Here is a 15,135-nt window from a genome sequence, read left to right as displayed (position 1 = left end):
GGCAGGGGACACTCACCTATTCTGGATCAGAGCTATGACCTGGGAGTAGGTCTTCCCAATGACGCTCTCCCCATTCACCTTCACCAGCCGGTCTCCTGGGGACAAGGGGCAGGGCCATGTGTGAGCAGACCAAGGGGTGTCAATGGCCCCACCTGAGAACCCCTTTACCAGGTATAGATGACAGTGGGGGGACAGGAGCTTCCCCAATACCCAGGTCCAAGAATCCCGTCCTAACCACAGGGCAGGGAGAAGAGACCCAGAGAGGTGCGATGAGGCAGGTAACTGGGACAGCTCACCTGTGCGAAGCCCTGCCCTATGGGCAGGGCCATCATCCTTCACATTCTTGACAAAGATGGTATCCATGGGCTCCAAGCGGTGCCGGGGGGAGGGTCCTGGTGAGCATCAGCCAGGTTAGCTGGGGGTGACTGCTGAAGGTCACACCTATGCACAGCTACACACACAGAGGACCACACTCACATGGACACAAACACAGACCCACACATCCGCAGGGATGCAATGAGCAGGATCAGACAAGAGGACACACTCCTGTGAAGGAAAACCTACACGGACACACAGAGTCACTCCCTAAATGCCTCCTGCATCCAGCACCATGCTAGAAACGAGACGAAAAAGGACGGATAAAGACATGGTCCTTGTCCTACTAGAGCTCACTGTCTAGTGGGGCAGACACACACACACACACACACAAACACACACAGGTCACAAGACAAAGGAAAGGGTGCCACAAAAGAGGCCAGTATCAAGTCCTAAAGATACACAGCAGGGAGAGACAGCCACACACACAGAGAATGTCCACACCCACAGACCCGGGCAGAGCTGCAGAGAGGCCCTGAAGCTCACAGGACCCAACACCCACACCTCCCACCCCACTCCCTTCCCCGGAGTCAGGGGGACTCCAGGCAGAGGCCTGAGGATCCCAGGAAGGGCACCCACCCCCTCATGACATCACGTTACGACCCAGCAATATTCCTCCACTGCTAACTGTCTCCATCAGAGAAATGGGCCTGTTCTAGGTCAGCTGGCTCCGCCTCCACCACAGGATGCGATGGGGACTCGAGAAGAGTGTCCCCATGGCTGCCCAGCAAAAGCCCCAGCGGCAGAGAAGGAAGGCTACCGGTTCAAGGAGGTCTGCCTTGAATACACAGGGGACCCTGGGTGCCAGGAGGGGCCCTTTGGGACAGCAAGGGTGACAGCCAGGGGAGTTGGGTTCACATTTGAAAAGAGAAAGGCCTCAGGGCCCCCCTTACGCCCAACAGAACCCCAGTGTCTCTATCCCCCAGGACAGCCCCTGATCAGCTGCACCCTCCCACCAGCCCCCAGCCCGCACCTCAGTCTGCACTGGGAGTAACTCCAGAGCAGGGCCAGGTCTTAGGAACCCAGGACTCCCCAGAGCACCACCCCAGTGTGGAATGGACAGGCCCAGAGGCAGCCAAATGTGAGAAAAGAAAGGGAGGAGAGAGAGAGAGGGACCAGATGTCCGGAGTGGACACAGAGAAGAGCCAAGACAGGAACAGCGGTCAAGGGTCGGGGACACAGCACAACCCAGGACAACTTAGGGGAGGAGGAGAAAGAGAAGCTGGAGGATGAGTCCCAGCTCAGCCCCAGTCCCTGGTGCCCACCCCCCGCCACTCCTTACCTCCTCCTCGGCCTCCATTCTCTTCCTCCTGCAGGGGACAGAGAGGTGGGTGTGGGCCCTCAGTCTAGCTCCACCTGGGCGGGCCCCTGCAAGCTCCCACACCCAGTGGCCTCCTCTCTTATCTTCCTTCAACTAGCCCAGCGCCCTGGGCCAGAGGGGGCGGGAGGGGTGTCCACAGGGACTTCAAGTCCCAGGCAACGTTCCTCAGCGGCATGAGCCCTCTCTCATGCCTGCCAACCCGCCACGTCAGCATCTCAGCTGTCTGAAAGCCCCCAATGCAGTGGGGGACCCACGATCCCTTCCCTTGGGGAGCTTGAAGCCCGATGGAGAGCGCAAACACACTAACCACAGAGAGGATTCAGGCAGACACAGATAAGCAGGTATGACAAGTGCAAACAGTGGCTATCACCTCTTAGAGAATGGGAAGGGAAAGCCTGATTAGTGTCCCCCTGGGGGAGGGGATTTTAAGGCAAGTTTCGGGATGGCTGGGAGAAGCCATTCTGGGTGAGGGGAGTGGAGTGCACAGGTGCTTGGTGGCAGAAATAAGCAAGCACGTGTGGGACTGGATCAGCTGAGCTGAAGGAGAGAGTCAACACCAGCAAGTGACAGAAGTCAGACTAAAGCAAAGGAAAAGGGAGAAAGGAAGAGGTTTGCAAAGGAAGAAAGAGGGAGCCAGTGAAGGTTCTTGAGTGGGAGAGAGTGGATGTGAAAATACCAGTTAGGGAAGAGGATTCTGGCCTCTAGGTGCAGGGCTGAGAAATGGAGTTGAGGAGACCCAGTGAGGAGGCCTCTGGGATCATCCTGGGGAGTGAGGAGGGATGGGCACTGGATTTGGGGAGGAAATAGAAATGAGGGAAAGGAGAAGGTCAGAGAGACAGGCCAGCCCAGCAGCATGTGGCATTTCAGAGCTGGATGGGACCTTCAGTGTCGCCTTGTCCAACCTTCTCCACAGATCATCCATTTACAGACGACAGGGCTTGACTTGTCCAGGGCCACTCAGAGGCTCCGGAGCAGAGCCAGAGCTGGAACGCAGGACTCTTCGGCACCCTTCCTGACCTTTGGACAGGAAGGCCGCTGGGCACTGCCAGAGAGCAGTCCCTCTGCCCTGCCCTCCTGTGCGGGGTGCGTGCCACTGATACGAGCTGACAGCACGGCGAGCGGGTGGCAGGGGCAGACGGATGCATTCGGAGATGCATTTAGACAACTGAGCTCCCTGCAGGCTCCCCGCCCTGGGCAGGTTCTGGGGAGGGGATGGGGCCTGTCCCTGGCTGGCCCTGCCCTGGGGTCTTCCAGCGCCCTGTGTGAGCAAGATCTCTCTGAGACAGGTCCACCACCCAGCCTAGACCACTCATGTTGCTTCTGCCCCAGTCACCCCTCAGCGGGGTCCCCTGAGAGAAGGTGGCAGGAGCCAGGAAGGAGGGCATTCTATGGGAGGAGGGACAGAAGGACGAGCAGTCTAGGGAACCAGGGGCTGCTGTCCTTGGGCATCAAGGGGTGGCGCAGCACCCCTCCCACACACCATCAGCCCCCACGTACACTCCTAAGCACAGCTGCAACCAATGAGGATAGTTCATGCAGGTGCCCCAGATTCAGACAGGGATATGAGGGGTGCACAGTGATGTGTGCACACAACATGTATTTACAGACACCTATATGCACACGTCTAGATGTCTAGATATATATGACCAACATACTGTGCCCACACATGTGCACACAAAGAGAAGCATGCAAGCACACAGACACAGGCACTGAAACCCAATGCCTTGGTTCTCTGGCAGGTGGGACCAGGCTCCCCAAGGGAGAGTCCCCCAACAGCTGTGTAGGCTGGTCCCAGCCCTGGAGGAAGGGGAGAAACGGGTTCATTGACTCCAAAATAAACCTGTCTCCTTCTCTGCTGGGAGAGAGGTGGGGGAAGGCAGCAGGGCCCTCCTGGGGAGCCCCGGTTCCTGCCCAGGCCCTCTCCTGTCTTCCCGCACACCTGCTTCACTGTTGGGGACTGCCTCCCCTCGGCCCACCCTGTGGGTTGGGCTGAGCAGCCCTGGTTCCTGGATCCAGAGAACTTGATATTTATATTAGGGCTGGAAGGGCCTAATAGAGGTCAAATAGATAAATGCCCTCAGGTTACAGCACGAGAAACGGAGCCCAGAGAGGGGTAAGACCACCCCAAGCTTCACAGTGACCTATGAGTTGTACCAGCACCAGAACCCAGGTCTCCTTCATCCGGGCCCAGGGCTCTTCCCAGCACACAGAGGTGAGGCCAGCATGGGCCTGGGGCACTCTGGGGGGGGCTCCCAGAGGTGTGTTAGGACAGACTCCCCGAGAGCTCAGGCTGCAGACAGGGCAGCAGACCCAGCTCAGAAGCGGCCACTGGACAAGGCGTCCCAGAAACCCCATCTCTCCGAGAAGGCTGCTCACTTTCCAGAGGCCAAGAGTCTGGAGGTGTAGTGAGCATCCTGGCTCCCCGACCTCTACATTCCTTGCCCTGAGCCAGCCACCCAGCCCCTTCTCCTGAGAAGACCAAGCCCAGAGCAGTTAGGGGGCTTGTCCACGATCACACAATGCAAATGACCCAGCCAGGGCTGCTCCTGCCTCTGTGACTTCCTCCCCAGGCCACAGAAGAAGGACCGTGGAGGGGACAGTGCACAGGAATCTCCCTTCCTCCCATTAGCGCTTCCTCAGAACAGGCGAGGGCAGCGGGCAAGTTGGTGTACCTTCAGGCTGCAGTGGACCGCTGACTCAGGTGGGTACACGATGAAGTGGCGCAGGGTGAAGCCAAAGCCGTCCTGCAGACTCTTGTGCAGCAGCAGAGTTCGTGGCCCCTGCCAGGGGAGGGGGCGCCCGGGAGAGCACCCATCTCTTGGGCCCAGTGGCAGCTGTGGGGGCACAGGAAGACAGGGTTGAGCGGCCCTGTGGCCACACTCCCGAGTTTGCACACTGCCTCCTACAGCCCAGAGGACCTGACAGGGACCGGAAAGCTCCATGGGTCCTGGGGCTCCAGGCACCCTCCTCTGCCCCTGAGGGCTCCTCACTCCTTCCTTTCCCTCCCACCCTCATCAGCCCAACAGCCTCTTCCTTCTTTCTTTCCCCTCAATCCCCTCATGTCACCTTTGCCTCTAGGGAAATAACTCACTGCAGTGAGCCAGGTGTTCACTCAGTTCAGCTCAGCAAATGGTCCCTGAGCACCTACTATGTGCTGGGACGGGGCACACAGCCTTTCTGCCCAGGAAGTGCCTGCTGCACAATCTCACACATGCACACAGACACACACACACTTAGGTGGACACACACACATCCACATTCACTCATCCAAGCAGAACACACCATAAACACCCAGATAAGCACACTCATGTGCAAAGGTGCACACACGCACGCTTACATAGACACACAGACATGTGCACACACAGTTGCACATTATCAGACTCGCAAGCACCTGCATGCACACACAGACATGCACATAGCACACGGTGCAGACATACAGACACACACATGCACAGACTGGCACACACACGCATCCTTCAGGAGCAGCAGCAGAAACAAGTAGGGCATTAAGAGTCATGAGGGAGCAGACTGGACAGCAGGCAACTGAAGGGGCTTGCCGAGGCTTGGGGCCCAGCCCAGGGGCCTGGCTGCTTCACCGGAACGAAGTGGGGATCCAGGTGGGTGTGAGGGAGACACCCCGCTGCCCTCTGGCCCACCTGCTGGAATACTTGGGATTCACCAAGATGACATGGCAGAGGGCATCTGAAGACAAGGGTTTGGGGGCACATGGGCCCATTTCTGGGGCAAGAGGAAGAAGAGGACAGACAGTGCCTCAGAGAGGGCTCCCTTCAAGTCCCCCGCGCAGACACAGAGAGGGAAAGTGGGTGACAGGAGGGCGTCAGAGAGATGTATGCACAGGGAGGCAGATTGGAGAAGATGGGAGCCGAGGGCAGGCTGCCTCGTGAAAAGCCGGGAGGCCTCCCTCAGGGCTCTTCAGCCCCCTACTTCACTCAGCCTAACCAACCTGGTGCTCCTAATCCAAGCCCCTCAGAGGGCAAGAAGCCCCTCCACTGGCACCCTCAAAAGTCATCAACCCCCTCACTCCTCCTTGGCACCAGGCAGGAGCCTTCAGCTGCAGAAAGAAAGGTGGGGCTGTGTGCAGAGGGAGGAAGCCCACCAGCTCTGGGGTGAGGAGCTCCTGCTTCACTATTTCTGTTCACTTTCCCCTCGTCTAAGAGCTGGAGAAAGCTCAAATTTGCCCCTCAAAGGTCCTGATACTAAGAAGTTCCTTGACATGTACATCTGCCCTCCTGCTCACACACCCAGTGGAAGGGAGGCGGCCCTGGGCCCAGCACCTATGCTAGGGATTTCTCTATGGAATGGCAGGCTTGGGGGAGGGCATCTTCCTCAAATCTCAGAGGATTCAAGAAAAATGTGACAGAGGCAATAGGCTTGCTTCATACAGTCCCAGAGGGCACAGCCGGCGGAATACACAAGGAGGCTGAGTGAAGCTCCAGGCCCTGGAGACCATTCTCATCACATGTATCTGGAAAACTACCCGGATGAGGCTGTGAGCTCTCTGTCCTTGCAAGGGTCCAAGGAAAAGCTGAGCCACCCCCAGTCCAGGAGGCCTGAGCTGGGTTACAGATTCAGGCTGGAGGACCAGTGATGGCCCCGTAGCTTCTTCCACTTGTGGCTACAGCCTGGACTCTCCGATGAACCCCACACCCCTGTTACGGTTTGAGGAGCCCAGAAGGGAAAATCCTCTGGGAATTCTGCTGAGGTCTGAAATCCCCTGGATTTCCTATCTCTGCTGACCTGGCAAGGAACTGATCAGGGAGAGGAGGGCCTCGGGGGACCCTCCACTGCCCCCTCCTACCAGAAGCCTCTGCTCTTCCCCAGTGTGGGCTGCCTCCCTTGCATGCTCTCCACTCGGGCTCTGGGCTGAGGCTGTTTGCAGGGCCCATTGTTTTCCTGGTGTCCTGGATTAAGGTTTAAGCCACCAGCTGCCCCAGTGACGAGAAGTGGCTGGGACAGGTCTCTGCTTGCCCCCCACCCCTCCTCCAGCGCACATCCTGCCTGGAGCTGCCAGCTGCCTGGGGGTGCCACTCCCTGGGGGCCTGCTTCTAACCCAGAGCAGTGGGCATGCCTCTTCTCAGGTCCCCTCCTCACCCAGGCACCAACGGCGACCCCTCCCTCATCCCTGCCTCTCCCTTTCCTCGTTTCCTTCCTTCCAGTCTCCCTTCACCCACCCCTTCTAACTAGGCTCCTGAGAATGGCAGTGTGGCAAATCCCCTGCCACAGCCACCACACCCTTGTCTGAAGAGGAGACACTGCAGCCCCCACCAAGGGCCAGATCTGGTGGCTCCCCTGTGGGAAGTTCTTCCTTGGGTTTAACCTGACTCCTTCATGCTATTACACATGCATGTTTCCTCTTCTCCCCTTTGACCTGGGACAATACTGGGTCTTTGCTCTCATCTTGAGGGGGAGAGAGGTGATAGACACAGAAACAGAGAAGGAGCCAGCAATGAGGATCAGAAAGGTGCTAAGATTGGGAAGGGGTACAGCTCACACACATCCCCAACTCTGCTCTCTGAGGTAGGCACAGAAACAAGGGGATGGAAAGAGAGAGGCTCTGGGGACACAGGGATATCACTGATTAACGCTCTCCTGGCCCAGATCTATTTCCAAACGCTCTCACCCTCACGTCAGGAAAGAGACATCCAGAAATACCAACTGATGGTGGGAGAAGGGCAGATGGCCCCAGGGTCACAAATTAGACAGAACTCGACACGTGGTGGGGTGGCAACACATGAACTAGAATCCAGGAGTTCTGCTTCCCCCCACCCCCAGCCCCGGAGCATAAAGAGGTCATTGCAGGGAGCACAGCGTTCATGCTGGGCATGGCGCCCACTGTGACTCACGCCCTACCAGCCCGGTCGATCCTGGACATCAGAAACACTGTCCCCACCCCCTCTCTCCAGCCGTGTCAGTCCTCACCCTGAGATCTCTCACTACCTGCTCCGGTTCATTCTGCCACGTCAGCCTCCTTTACCCACCAGGAAACCTTTGTGTGCCCCTGTACCCAGGTCCCCTACCAGCAAGAGGACAGGGTGGCGCCCATTGCTCCATTTAGTGGCACCCCTGCCTGCCTCTGGCTCAGGGTCCCTGCCCGCCGAAACTCCCCAGGATCCTAGATGCTCCAGCATCTCTTCAAATACCTGGTCCCCTCCATCCTTCCACCGCCTGTAAACCTAGAGATTGAACCCACTGAAGGCCACCACCCAGACTGGGGGTCGTCGTTCAGGACCCCTGGAAAAGCCCTCAGCTCCAATCCTGCCACCCTCACCGGCATCTCTCCAGCTCCTCAGTCACTACCCACTCCGGGGCATAGGTCCTTGAGTGCAGGGCGCACTCGGCTCAAAGATCTCGGCTCAAAGATGGCAGAGAGTTGGAGGCCCAGTCCCACCCACCCCCCGACGAGGCCTGCCCAGGCCCCTGCCCTGCCACCAGCCCCACGAACCCCGCGGCGCTCACCCTGGCCCGGCGCGGCCCCGGCGCGCGGCGGTCGCTGTGGCCAAGGCAGGGCAGCCAGAGGCAGCGCGGCTCCGGGGCGCTGCAGTCCACGCCGACGGCGCGCTCCCAGCGCCAGCCCCCGGCCCCCGCGCGCTCCACGCGCCACACGGCGCTGCCCACGAGCGCCGCGGCCATCGGGGGTCCCCGGGCCCGGCCTCCGCCCGGGCCCCAGCGCGCCGCGGGCCCGGCTTCCGGAGCTGGGCGCGCTGCCGCTCCTCGGCGCCCGGCGGGCGGCGTCCTCGGCCCCCTGGGCGGCTGGCGGGCCCCGGGTGTCCCCGCCCGCCCCCCGGAGCCGCGGGCCCGGGGCCCAGGGGCCCCGAGGGGACGGCCGGGCCGCGCGGACGGCGGCAGGACGGCTGGAGCGGCTCCGCGCCTCCCGCACCTCCCGCTGAAGGCGCCCGAGCCTGGACACTCAGGCGAGTCGCGCAGGGCAGACGCCTCCCCCTCCGGGGCGGCCCCTGTCCGCGGCCGCCCCATCCCACACTCACACCCACCCACACACAGGAGGCACTCTACAGCTCCCCCGCAGTCACACACCACACACCCTGTACAGGCAGACACACACACACCCTCACCCTCCCATTCACCCTGTCCCCCCGCCAGCACACGTGTACTCCCAGTACACACGAGCATCCAGTCTCATGCCCCAGAGAAAAACACACTCACGCGTGTACACATGTCCCTCACAGAGATGCACACACATAAACACACATACTGCCCACTCTGTACAAACCCACACCACACACACACACCATGCACCCCACACCCTCCCATCCACACACACACACACTCACTCTCCCTCTGTCCACATATCCACAGAAACACACTACTCCCCTCACATACACAGTGTGTGGACTCCCTTCCACATGCACACACACTTTGGACACCCTCCCATGTGTATATGGTCCACACACCCCACAGAGACACATTTGCAAGCATACCCTCTGTGCCCCTAAAAGCACACCAGACCCCCCCACATACCCACCCATAGATTCCACACACCCCACAGACACCCACAGACCCCACGAAGGCAGAGAGATGCCATACACACACTGCCCAGCATGCGTACTCTGTGCATGGATGCCGTGCCCCTCGGGTCACACACGTGCACACACACACTGACCCGCACAGAGGGCAGCGCTCATGCTCACAATGCCCCACCTTAGAGTTAAGCTGTACCCTAAGCATGACTACAGGTGGAGTCCCCAGCACCACCCGTGGGGAAGCGTGACCAACCCTCTCCTCCTGGACCCCCTGCCCACTAGCTCTACCCAGAGGGGCCACCACCAAGCTGACAATGGACTCCACGCTGGCCCCCACCCCACGCCCAGTATGTGAGTCAGACAGGAAGCCCATGTTGATGGCAGACCCTGCCCTCCTCCCCTTCCTGGCTCTCTCTTCCCAGGCCCCTTCCCGGGTGGGGCCAGCAGAGGCCTTGGCTACTAGGTATGTATGTAATCACCACCACCACTTCTATCCCACTGGACTGTTCACAGTGTGCTTCTCACGACAGCCACTCACTGTGGCCTGGGGCCACTGCTATGACCCAATTTTCAGAGAAGGAAACTGAGGCCCAAGATCACCCAGCTTGTGATGGCAGTACTGGGACTCCAAGCCCAGAGCCCCTCACTCCAACTCGATCTTATACCCAAATTCTAGCCAGCAGCCAGGGAAGGGAGACTGGGGTGGACAGGAGCAGCCCCAGCCCAACCCTGCTCCCAAATCTGGGAGTCCAGAAAGGAAGAGTCAAAGGGCTGGAACCTTCCGGGGCAGCCACCAGAAGTGAGAATGGAGCAGAAGAGTCAGTTTCCCCTTCCTTGCCCATCCCATCACCTGCTCTCCACAGCAAGGATAGCACAGATGGTGGATGGTGGGAGGAAAGGCAGGGAGATGGAGGGGCAGCGGGAGGAGAGGGGAGGCCTAAGGGCAGAGGGAGGAGAAATAGAGGACCCTGGGGGTGGGCAGGATCGAGGGAGAGAGAAGGAGAAGGAAGGGAGGAGGAAGGGGGAGAGGGGGGCGTGTGGGGGCCAGGGAGCGGTTTTGTTCTCCTGTTTCCTGTTTGTCGCTTGCTGGGCCCCCTGTGCAGGAGCTGGACCCCCACCCCCACCCTGGCGGAAGCCAGACGGGAAGAGCAGGGCTGCCACCAGCGCTGAGTCAGGAGGGCTTAGGGGCAGAGTGGGAAAGGACCACAGTCAGGGGAGCAGAATGCATGGCATCTCCATCAGCACCCTCCCCCACCCCTCAGTCACTAGAAAACCAAGGATTCTGGTCAATTCCACTCCTGCCCTTGCCTGCTCGGCGCCCCCCTGTCACATCCCCAAAGGTCAGATTCTCACAGACCAGCTGGAAGCACCACCAGGATGTCCTCAGCCATGTCAGAATCTGTGTGCGGCCCCAAGCAGAGGGCAACGGCCACGGGGATGTCCTCGTTCAGAGTCTGGCCTGCTCTCCCAGCAAAGAGCCAGTCCCTCCAGCTGACTAACTTCCTTTCTTCTTGCTACAAGTCCAGTCCCTGGTTCTGAGGAAAGGGGATGACTCTCCCCTCTCATACCCCAGAGAGCCTCTCAGGGCCAACAGGTGCTGCAGTATGTCTGGATCAAGACTCCATCTCCCTCAAAACTGCTGAGGGTTCTGGAGGCTGCAGAGAGAGGAGAGGGGGAGAAGCAGCACAGGGTTTCTGTGTCCAGGGCTGCAGAGACCTGGGAAGTGATAGGCCACAGACGATGTCCATCTTCTGCTCTCTAACTTGGCACGGGCACAAGGCCTGGCCAAGGAGGTACCAGCCCCCTCCACCACAAACCCGCACCTTCCTCATGCCGTCACTCCACCCCAGCTGCCTCGACAGGAACCTCAGGAAAGGGGTGCACACCATAGGGCCTGGAAGGTTTGAACAAATGATCCTCTAGGCCTGGGGAACCTCTCAGCCCCCTCCCCCGTTTCCTCCAGGAAAGGAATGTGGGGTGGGCCCCGAGGGTGGTGGGGGAGGGGGCCAAGGACTGGGAAATACCAGGCGTAGCTGAGAGTCTATTCCAAGGCTTCCTGCCTAGTGCGAGTCCTCCTCCCTGCACCCTCCCCAGCTTCCTCCCCCCAAATCAGGAATTACCCCACCGAGCAGTCCTTCCCATCATCCTCTAGTTTGACCAGCTTGCAAAATCCATTCAACCTCATCTTCCTGAGGGTCCCAGGGCAGGGCTTGGGGGCTCCAACTCAAGGGAAGGGCATCCAGACTTCCCTCCAAATAAGATAATCATCCTTTATTGTTTGAAAGCACTCTCACTTTATCTCGTTTGATATTTACCCTAATTATTGGATATTCAGGGGTTGTTTTTCTACCCACTTTTCAGACGCAGAAATTGAGGCTCAAAGAGGACAAGTGACTAGTTTAAGGCCTCACTTTTACTAAGCTGGGACCAGATCCCAGGGGTCTCACAGGGTGCTGTGCCAGGGGCTGGGACACCTCAGAGAAGAAGACAAGTGCAGACCTTGCCCTTGGGGCACTTGCAGTTCTACCAGAGTCCCAGCTCCTGAAGGCTTTAGAGGTCCCCAAGTTCCAGACTCAGGCCCAAGCCAGCTGCCTTCACCCCCACCCAGGGAGGCCCCCACATACCAAGGGAGCCGCTATGTCAGGGGTTCGGGGCCTCTTCTCTCTGGGTGGGGACAGTTTGTTTGAGGGAGGGGTCAGGGACCCCCCAGGTTAACTCCCAGGTTAGAGGGTAGCCTGGGGTGGAGGATCGGAATACCACAGGGGCCAGGCTGACAATCAAGAACTGGGGAACAGGAGAGTGTCCTGGGCCCAAGGGTCAGGGGATATGAGAAGGAGGGAAACTGACGCCGCTGAAGGGCGTGTGGTTCAGGAAGTGAGAGAGAGGGGCCCAGGGTCAATTCGTTTGCTTTTCCTTCCTTTGGCTTGCTTAGCGCCTCCTCCCAGAATGTAGGCCCCAAACCACGTGACAAACAATGCCCCCGCCCACGCCCCCCACCTCCACCCCCGCCGCCCCCACGAAGATAATCATCGGCATTTATGAAGCTCGACTGGTCCCGTACACCCATCACACACCACCAAATGCAGACCCATAACCACCCCACAACCTCACACACAGACAGAGCAAATCGACCGTCAGTCCCGTCCATCCCAGGCACGCAGGCAATGCGATCCCCAAGGCATGCCCACCTGGCCGGCGCCTGGGCCCCTGACCCCTGTCTCCTCCCTCAAGGGCAGCCGCCCCCTCGGCCCTCCTCCACCCTTTCACCCTGTTCAGATGCCTGGTTCCCAGCACCACTGTGTGCAGTCCTCACGTGTCCCGACAGGCCAAGCCGATGAGCTGGCCAAGCAAGCCTGCGTCTCCCCAACACCTCACTGTGCAGACAACCCTGCGTCACTGTGAGCCTGGGGACCCGGCACTCGCTCTGGCCTGCGAACAGGACATGGGTCAAAGGGTCTCTCCAGATCCCGTGCTCTCCCCCTCCAGGGCCAATCTTGCCCTGAGGTGAGTGGTTGTGGCACTCTTCTCCCACCCTCAAACTGGGCCAGAACCAAGGAGGCCGGGGGAGGGGAGGGGAGAGACAAGGGAGGAGGAAACAGTGCCACCTCAAGGAGGGACCAACGCAATCCCAAGCAGCACAGAATCCCCTAGTTCTTCCTGCGGCAGCATGGCTCAGGGGATAGCACAAGGGCTGTGGGGCCTCTGGAGCCCACGACTTCTGGGTCTGAGTCTTATCTCTATCCCTTGCTGGCTGTGAGTCCTTGGGCAAGCTACTTAACCTCTCTGAGCCTCGGTTCCTCACCAATAAAATGGGAATGACACTAAATTCCACCTCATAGGTTATTAGAAGAAGTAAGTAAATTAAAGAATTAAAGAAAGCCTGGGCCCGCCCAGTGGTGCAGCGGTTAAGTGCGGTTAAGTGTGCACGTTCAGCTTTGGCGGCCCAGGGTTCACCAGTTTGGATCCCAGGTGCAGACATGGCACCACTTGGCAAGCCATGCTGTGGCAGGCGTCCCACATATGAAGTGGAGGAAGATGGGCACAGATGTGAGCTCAGGGCCAGTCTTCCTCAGCAAAAAGAGGAGGATTGGCAGCAGACGTTAGCTCAGGGCTAATCGTCCTCCAAGAAATAAATAAATAACTAGAAGTTTGTACCTTTTGACTCCCTTCACCCCTTTCGCCCACTCCCCCACCTCCCGCTTCTGGCAACCACCAATCTGTATCTGTGAGCTTGGTCTTTTTTTTTAGATTCCACATATAAGTGAGATCATTTGTCTTCCTCTGTCTGACTTATTTCACGTAGCATAATGCCCTCAAGGTCAACGCAAGCTGTTTGATTGTCTTTTGAATATTCTCACTCACACACCCAGCCACATTCACATTCAGACATGCAGACAACTCAGCCACCTGTACACAAAGACACACTGACACATGCAGACACTCACAGAGGTCTATACAGACCCAGGTGAACCCATTCACGTGGTCATCACCACCACCTCCCACCTACAGGCTCCTACATGCCCCAATTCCCCCCAAGCAGGGAGGAGTCAACAGGAGCCCCCTCTCCCCTGGCAGAACTTTGGCAGGCTTAGGGCCTTGGCTTGTAGGTCCTTTGGGAGTGGGCAAGGGGTGGGTGATGTGAGACCCCAGGATGGGGCCTCCTCCAAGCAGGCAAGGAGCACGGCAAAGGTGCCAGGCTGGCAGGGCCTCCGCCTAGCAGGAGCGCCAGTGCCCTCCTCAGGGACACCAGAGGGAGGGGAGACTAAAGATGAGCATCTTTCCTCATGGTGGGAAATGAGCACTTGCAGAAAAGGGTGAGTCTGGAGCCAGCCACAAAGTAAACAGCCAGCCCATTGCCTAGGCAACCGTGGGCCAGCGTGGGCCAGGGCCCACCACAAGCCCTCCATTTACTCCCCTCAGCAGCCCCCTGACTGTCTCAATGCATGCCCTCCTTGTATCCGTTCTGGGCTCTGGGCCTGTCTGGGGACTCCCCAAAGGGAGGGGGCTATGTCTCCTCCATCAGACTGCGAGCTCCCTGACAGCGGGGGGTTTTGCCCCATATCAGACTAGGGTCTCCCAGAGGTCATGGCCTGTGTCTTTACCCTCGGACTGGAGACTGCTCAAGGGCATGGCCTGAGTCTCCCCCATTAGAATGCGAGCTTCCTAAGGACAACATTTCTGAATATTCAGAAATGGATTTGTGCTACTCGAGTGCTTTGTACGAAGTAGGCTCTCAAGAATTACTTGTTGATGGCAAGGATGTGGAGAAATCGGAACCTTTGTGCAGGGCTGGTGGGGATGCAAAATGATGCCGTTGCTGTGGAAAACAGTATGGCAGTTCCTCAAAAATTAAACATAGAATTACCATATGATCCAGCAATTCCACTTCTAGCTACGTACCCAAAAGAAGTGAAATGAAATCAGGGGCTGAAACAGATATTTGTACGCCCATGTTCATAGCAGCATTATTCACAATAGCCTAAAGGTGGAAATAACCCAAATGTCCATCGACGGACAAATGGATAAACAAAATGTAGTATATACACACAATGGAATTTTATTTAGACTTAAAAAGGAAAGAAATTCTGACACGCTACAACATGGATGAAGCTTGAAGGCACTATGCTAAGTGAAATGAGCCTGACACAAAAGGACAAATATTGTATGAGTCTACTTATACAAGATACCTAGATTCACAGAGACAGCAAATAGAGTCGGGGGCTGGGGGAAAGGGGAATGAGGAGTTATTGTTTAATGGGTACAGAGTTTGTTTGAGAAGATGAAAAGTTCTGGAGACGGATGGTGACGGCTGCACAACAATGTGAATGTACTTAATGCCACTGAACTGGACGCTTAAAAATGTCAATTTTATATTATGTATATTTCACCACAATAAAAAATGGAGAAGTCAGAATTCAAATTAAAAAAAATGATGGAAGA

The 15,135-nt window shown here is 57.9% G+C and overlaps 1 protein-coding gene across 2 annotated transcripts in view; it reads right to left on the bottom strand.

The window, feature by feature from the left end:
* The window catches only part of ARHGAP23 (Rho GTPase activating protein 23), a 68,898-nt gene that overhangs the window by 39,867 nt on the left and 13,896 nt on the right, over positions 1 to 15,135 (bottom strand). Inside the window, exons 1-5 of one of the 2 annotated variants that reach the window (XM_046675307.1) lie at positions 8,174 to 8,531; positions 4,369 to 4,530; positions 1,658 to 1,685; positions 297 to 392; positions 17 to 95 (exon numbers count right to left, since the gene is read on the bottom strand). In XM_046675307.1, coding sequence (XP_046531263.1) covers positions 17 to 95; positions 297 to 392; positions 1,658 to 1,685; positions 4,369 to 4,530; positions 8,174 to 8,347 — 539 coding nt within the window. In that variant the 5' untranslated portion in view covers positions 8,348 to 8,531. Of the gene's footprint in view, positions 1 to 16; positions 96 to 296; positions 393 to 1,657; positions 1,686 to 4,368; positions 4,531 to 8,173; positions 8,532 to 15,135 lie in introns of those variants that run through there. The other variant, XM_046675308.1, reaches the window with a different exon arrangement.

The sequence above is a fragment of the Equus quagga genome, chromosome 11, assembly GCF_021613505.1.
Source record: "Equus quagga isolate Etosha38 chromosome 11, UCLA_HA_Equagga_1.0, whole genome shotgun sequence".
NCBI classification, from domain to species: Eukaryota; Metazoa; Chordata; class Mammalia; order Perissodactyla; family Equidae; genus Equus; species Equus quagga.
This window is presented reverse-complemented; position numbering and strand designations above follow the sequence as displayed.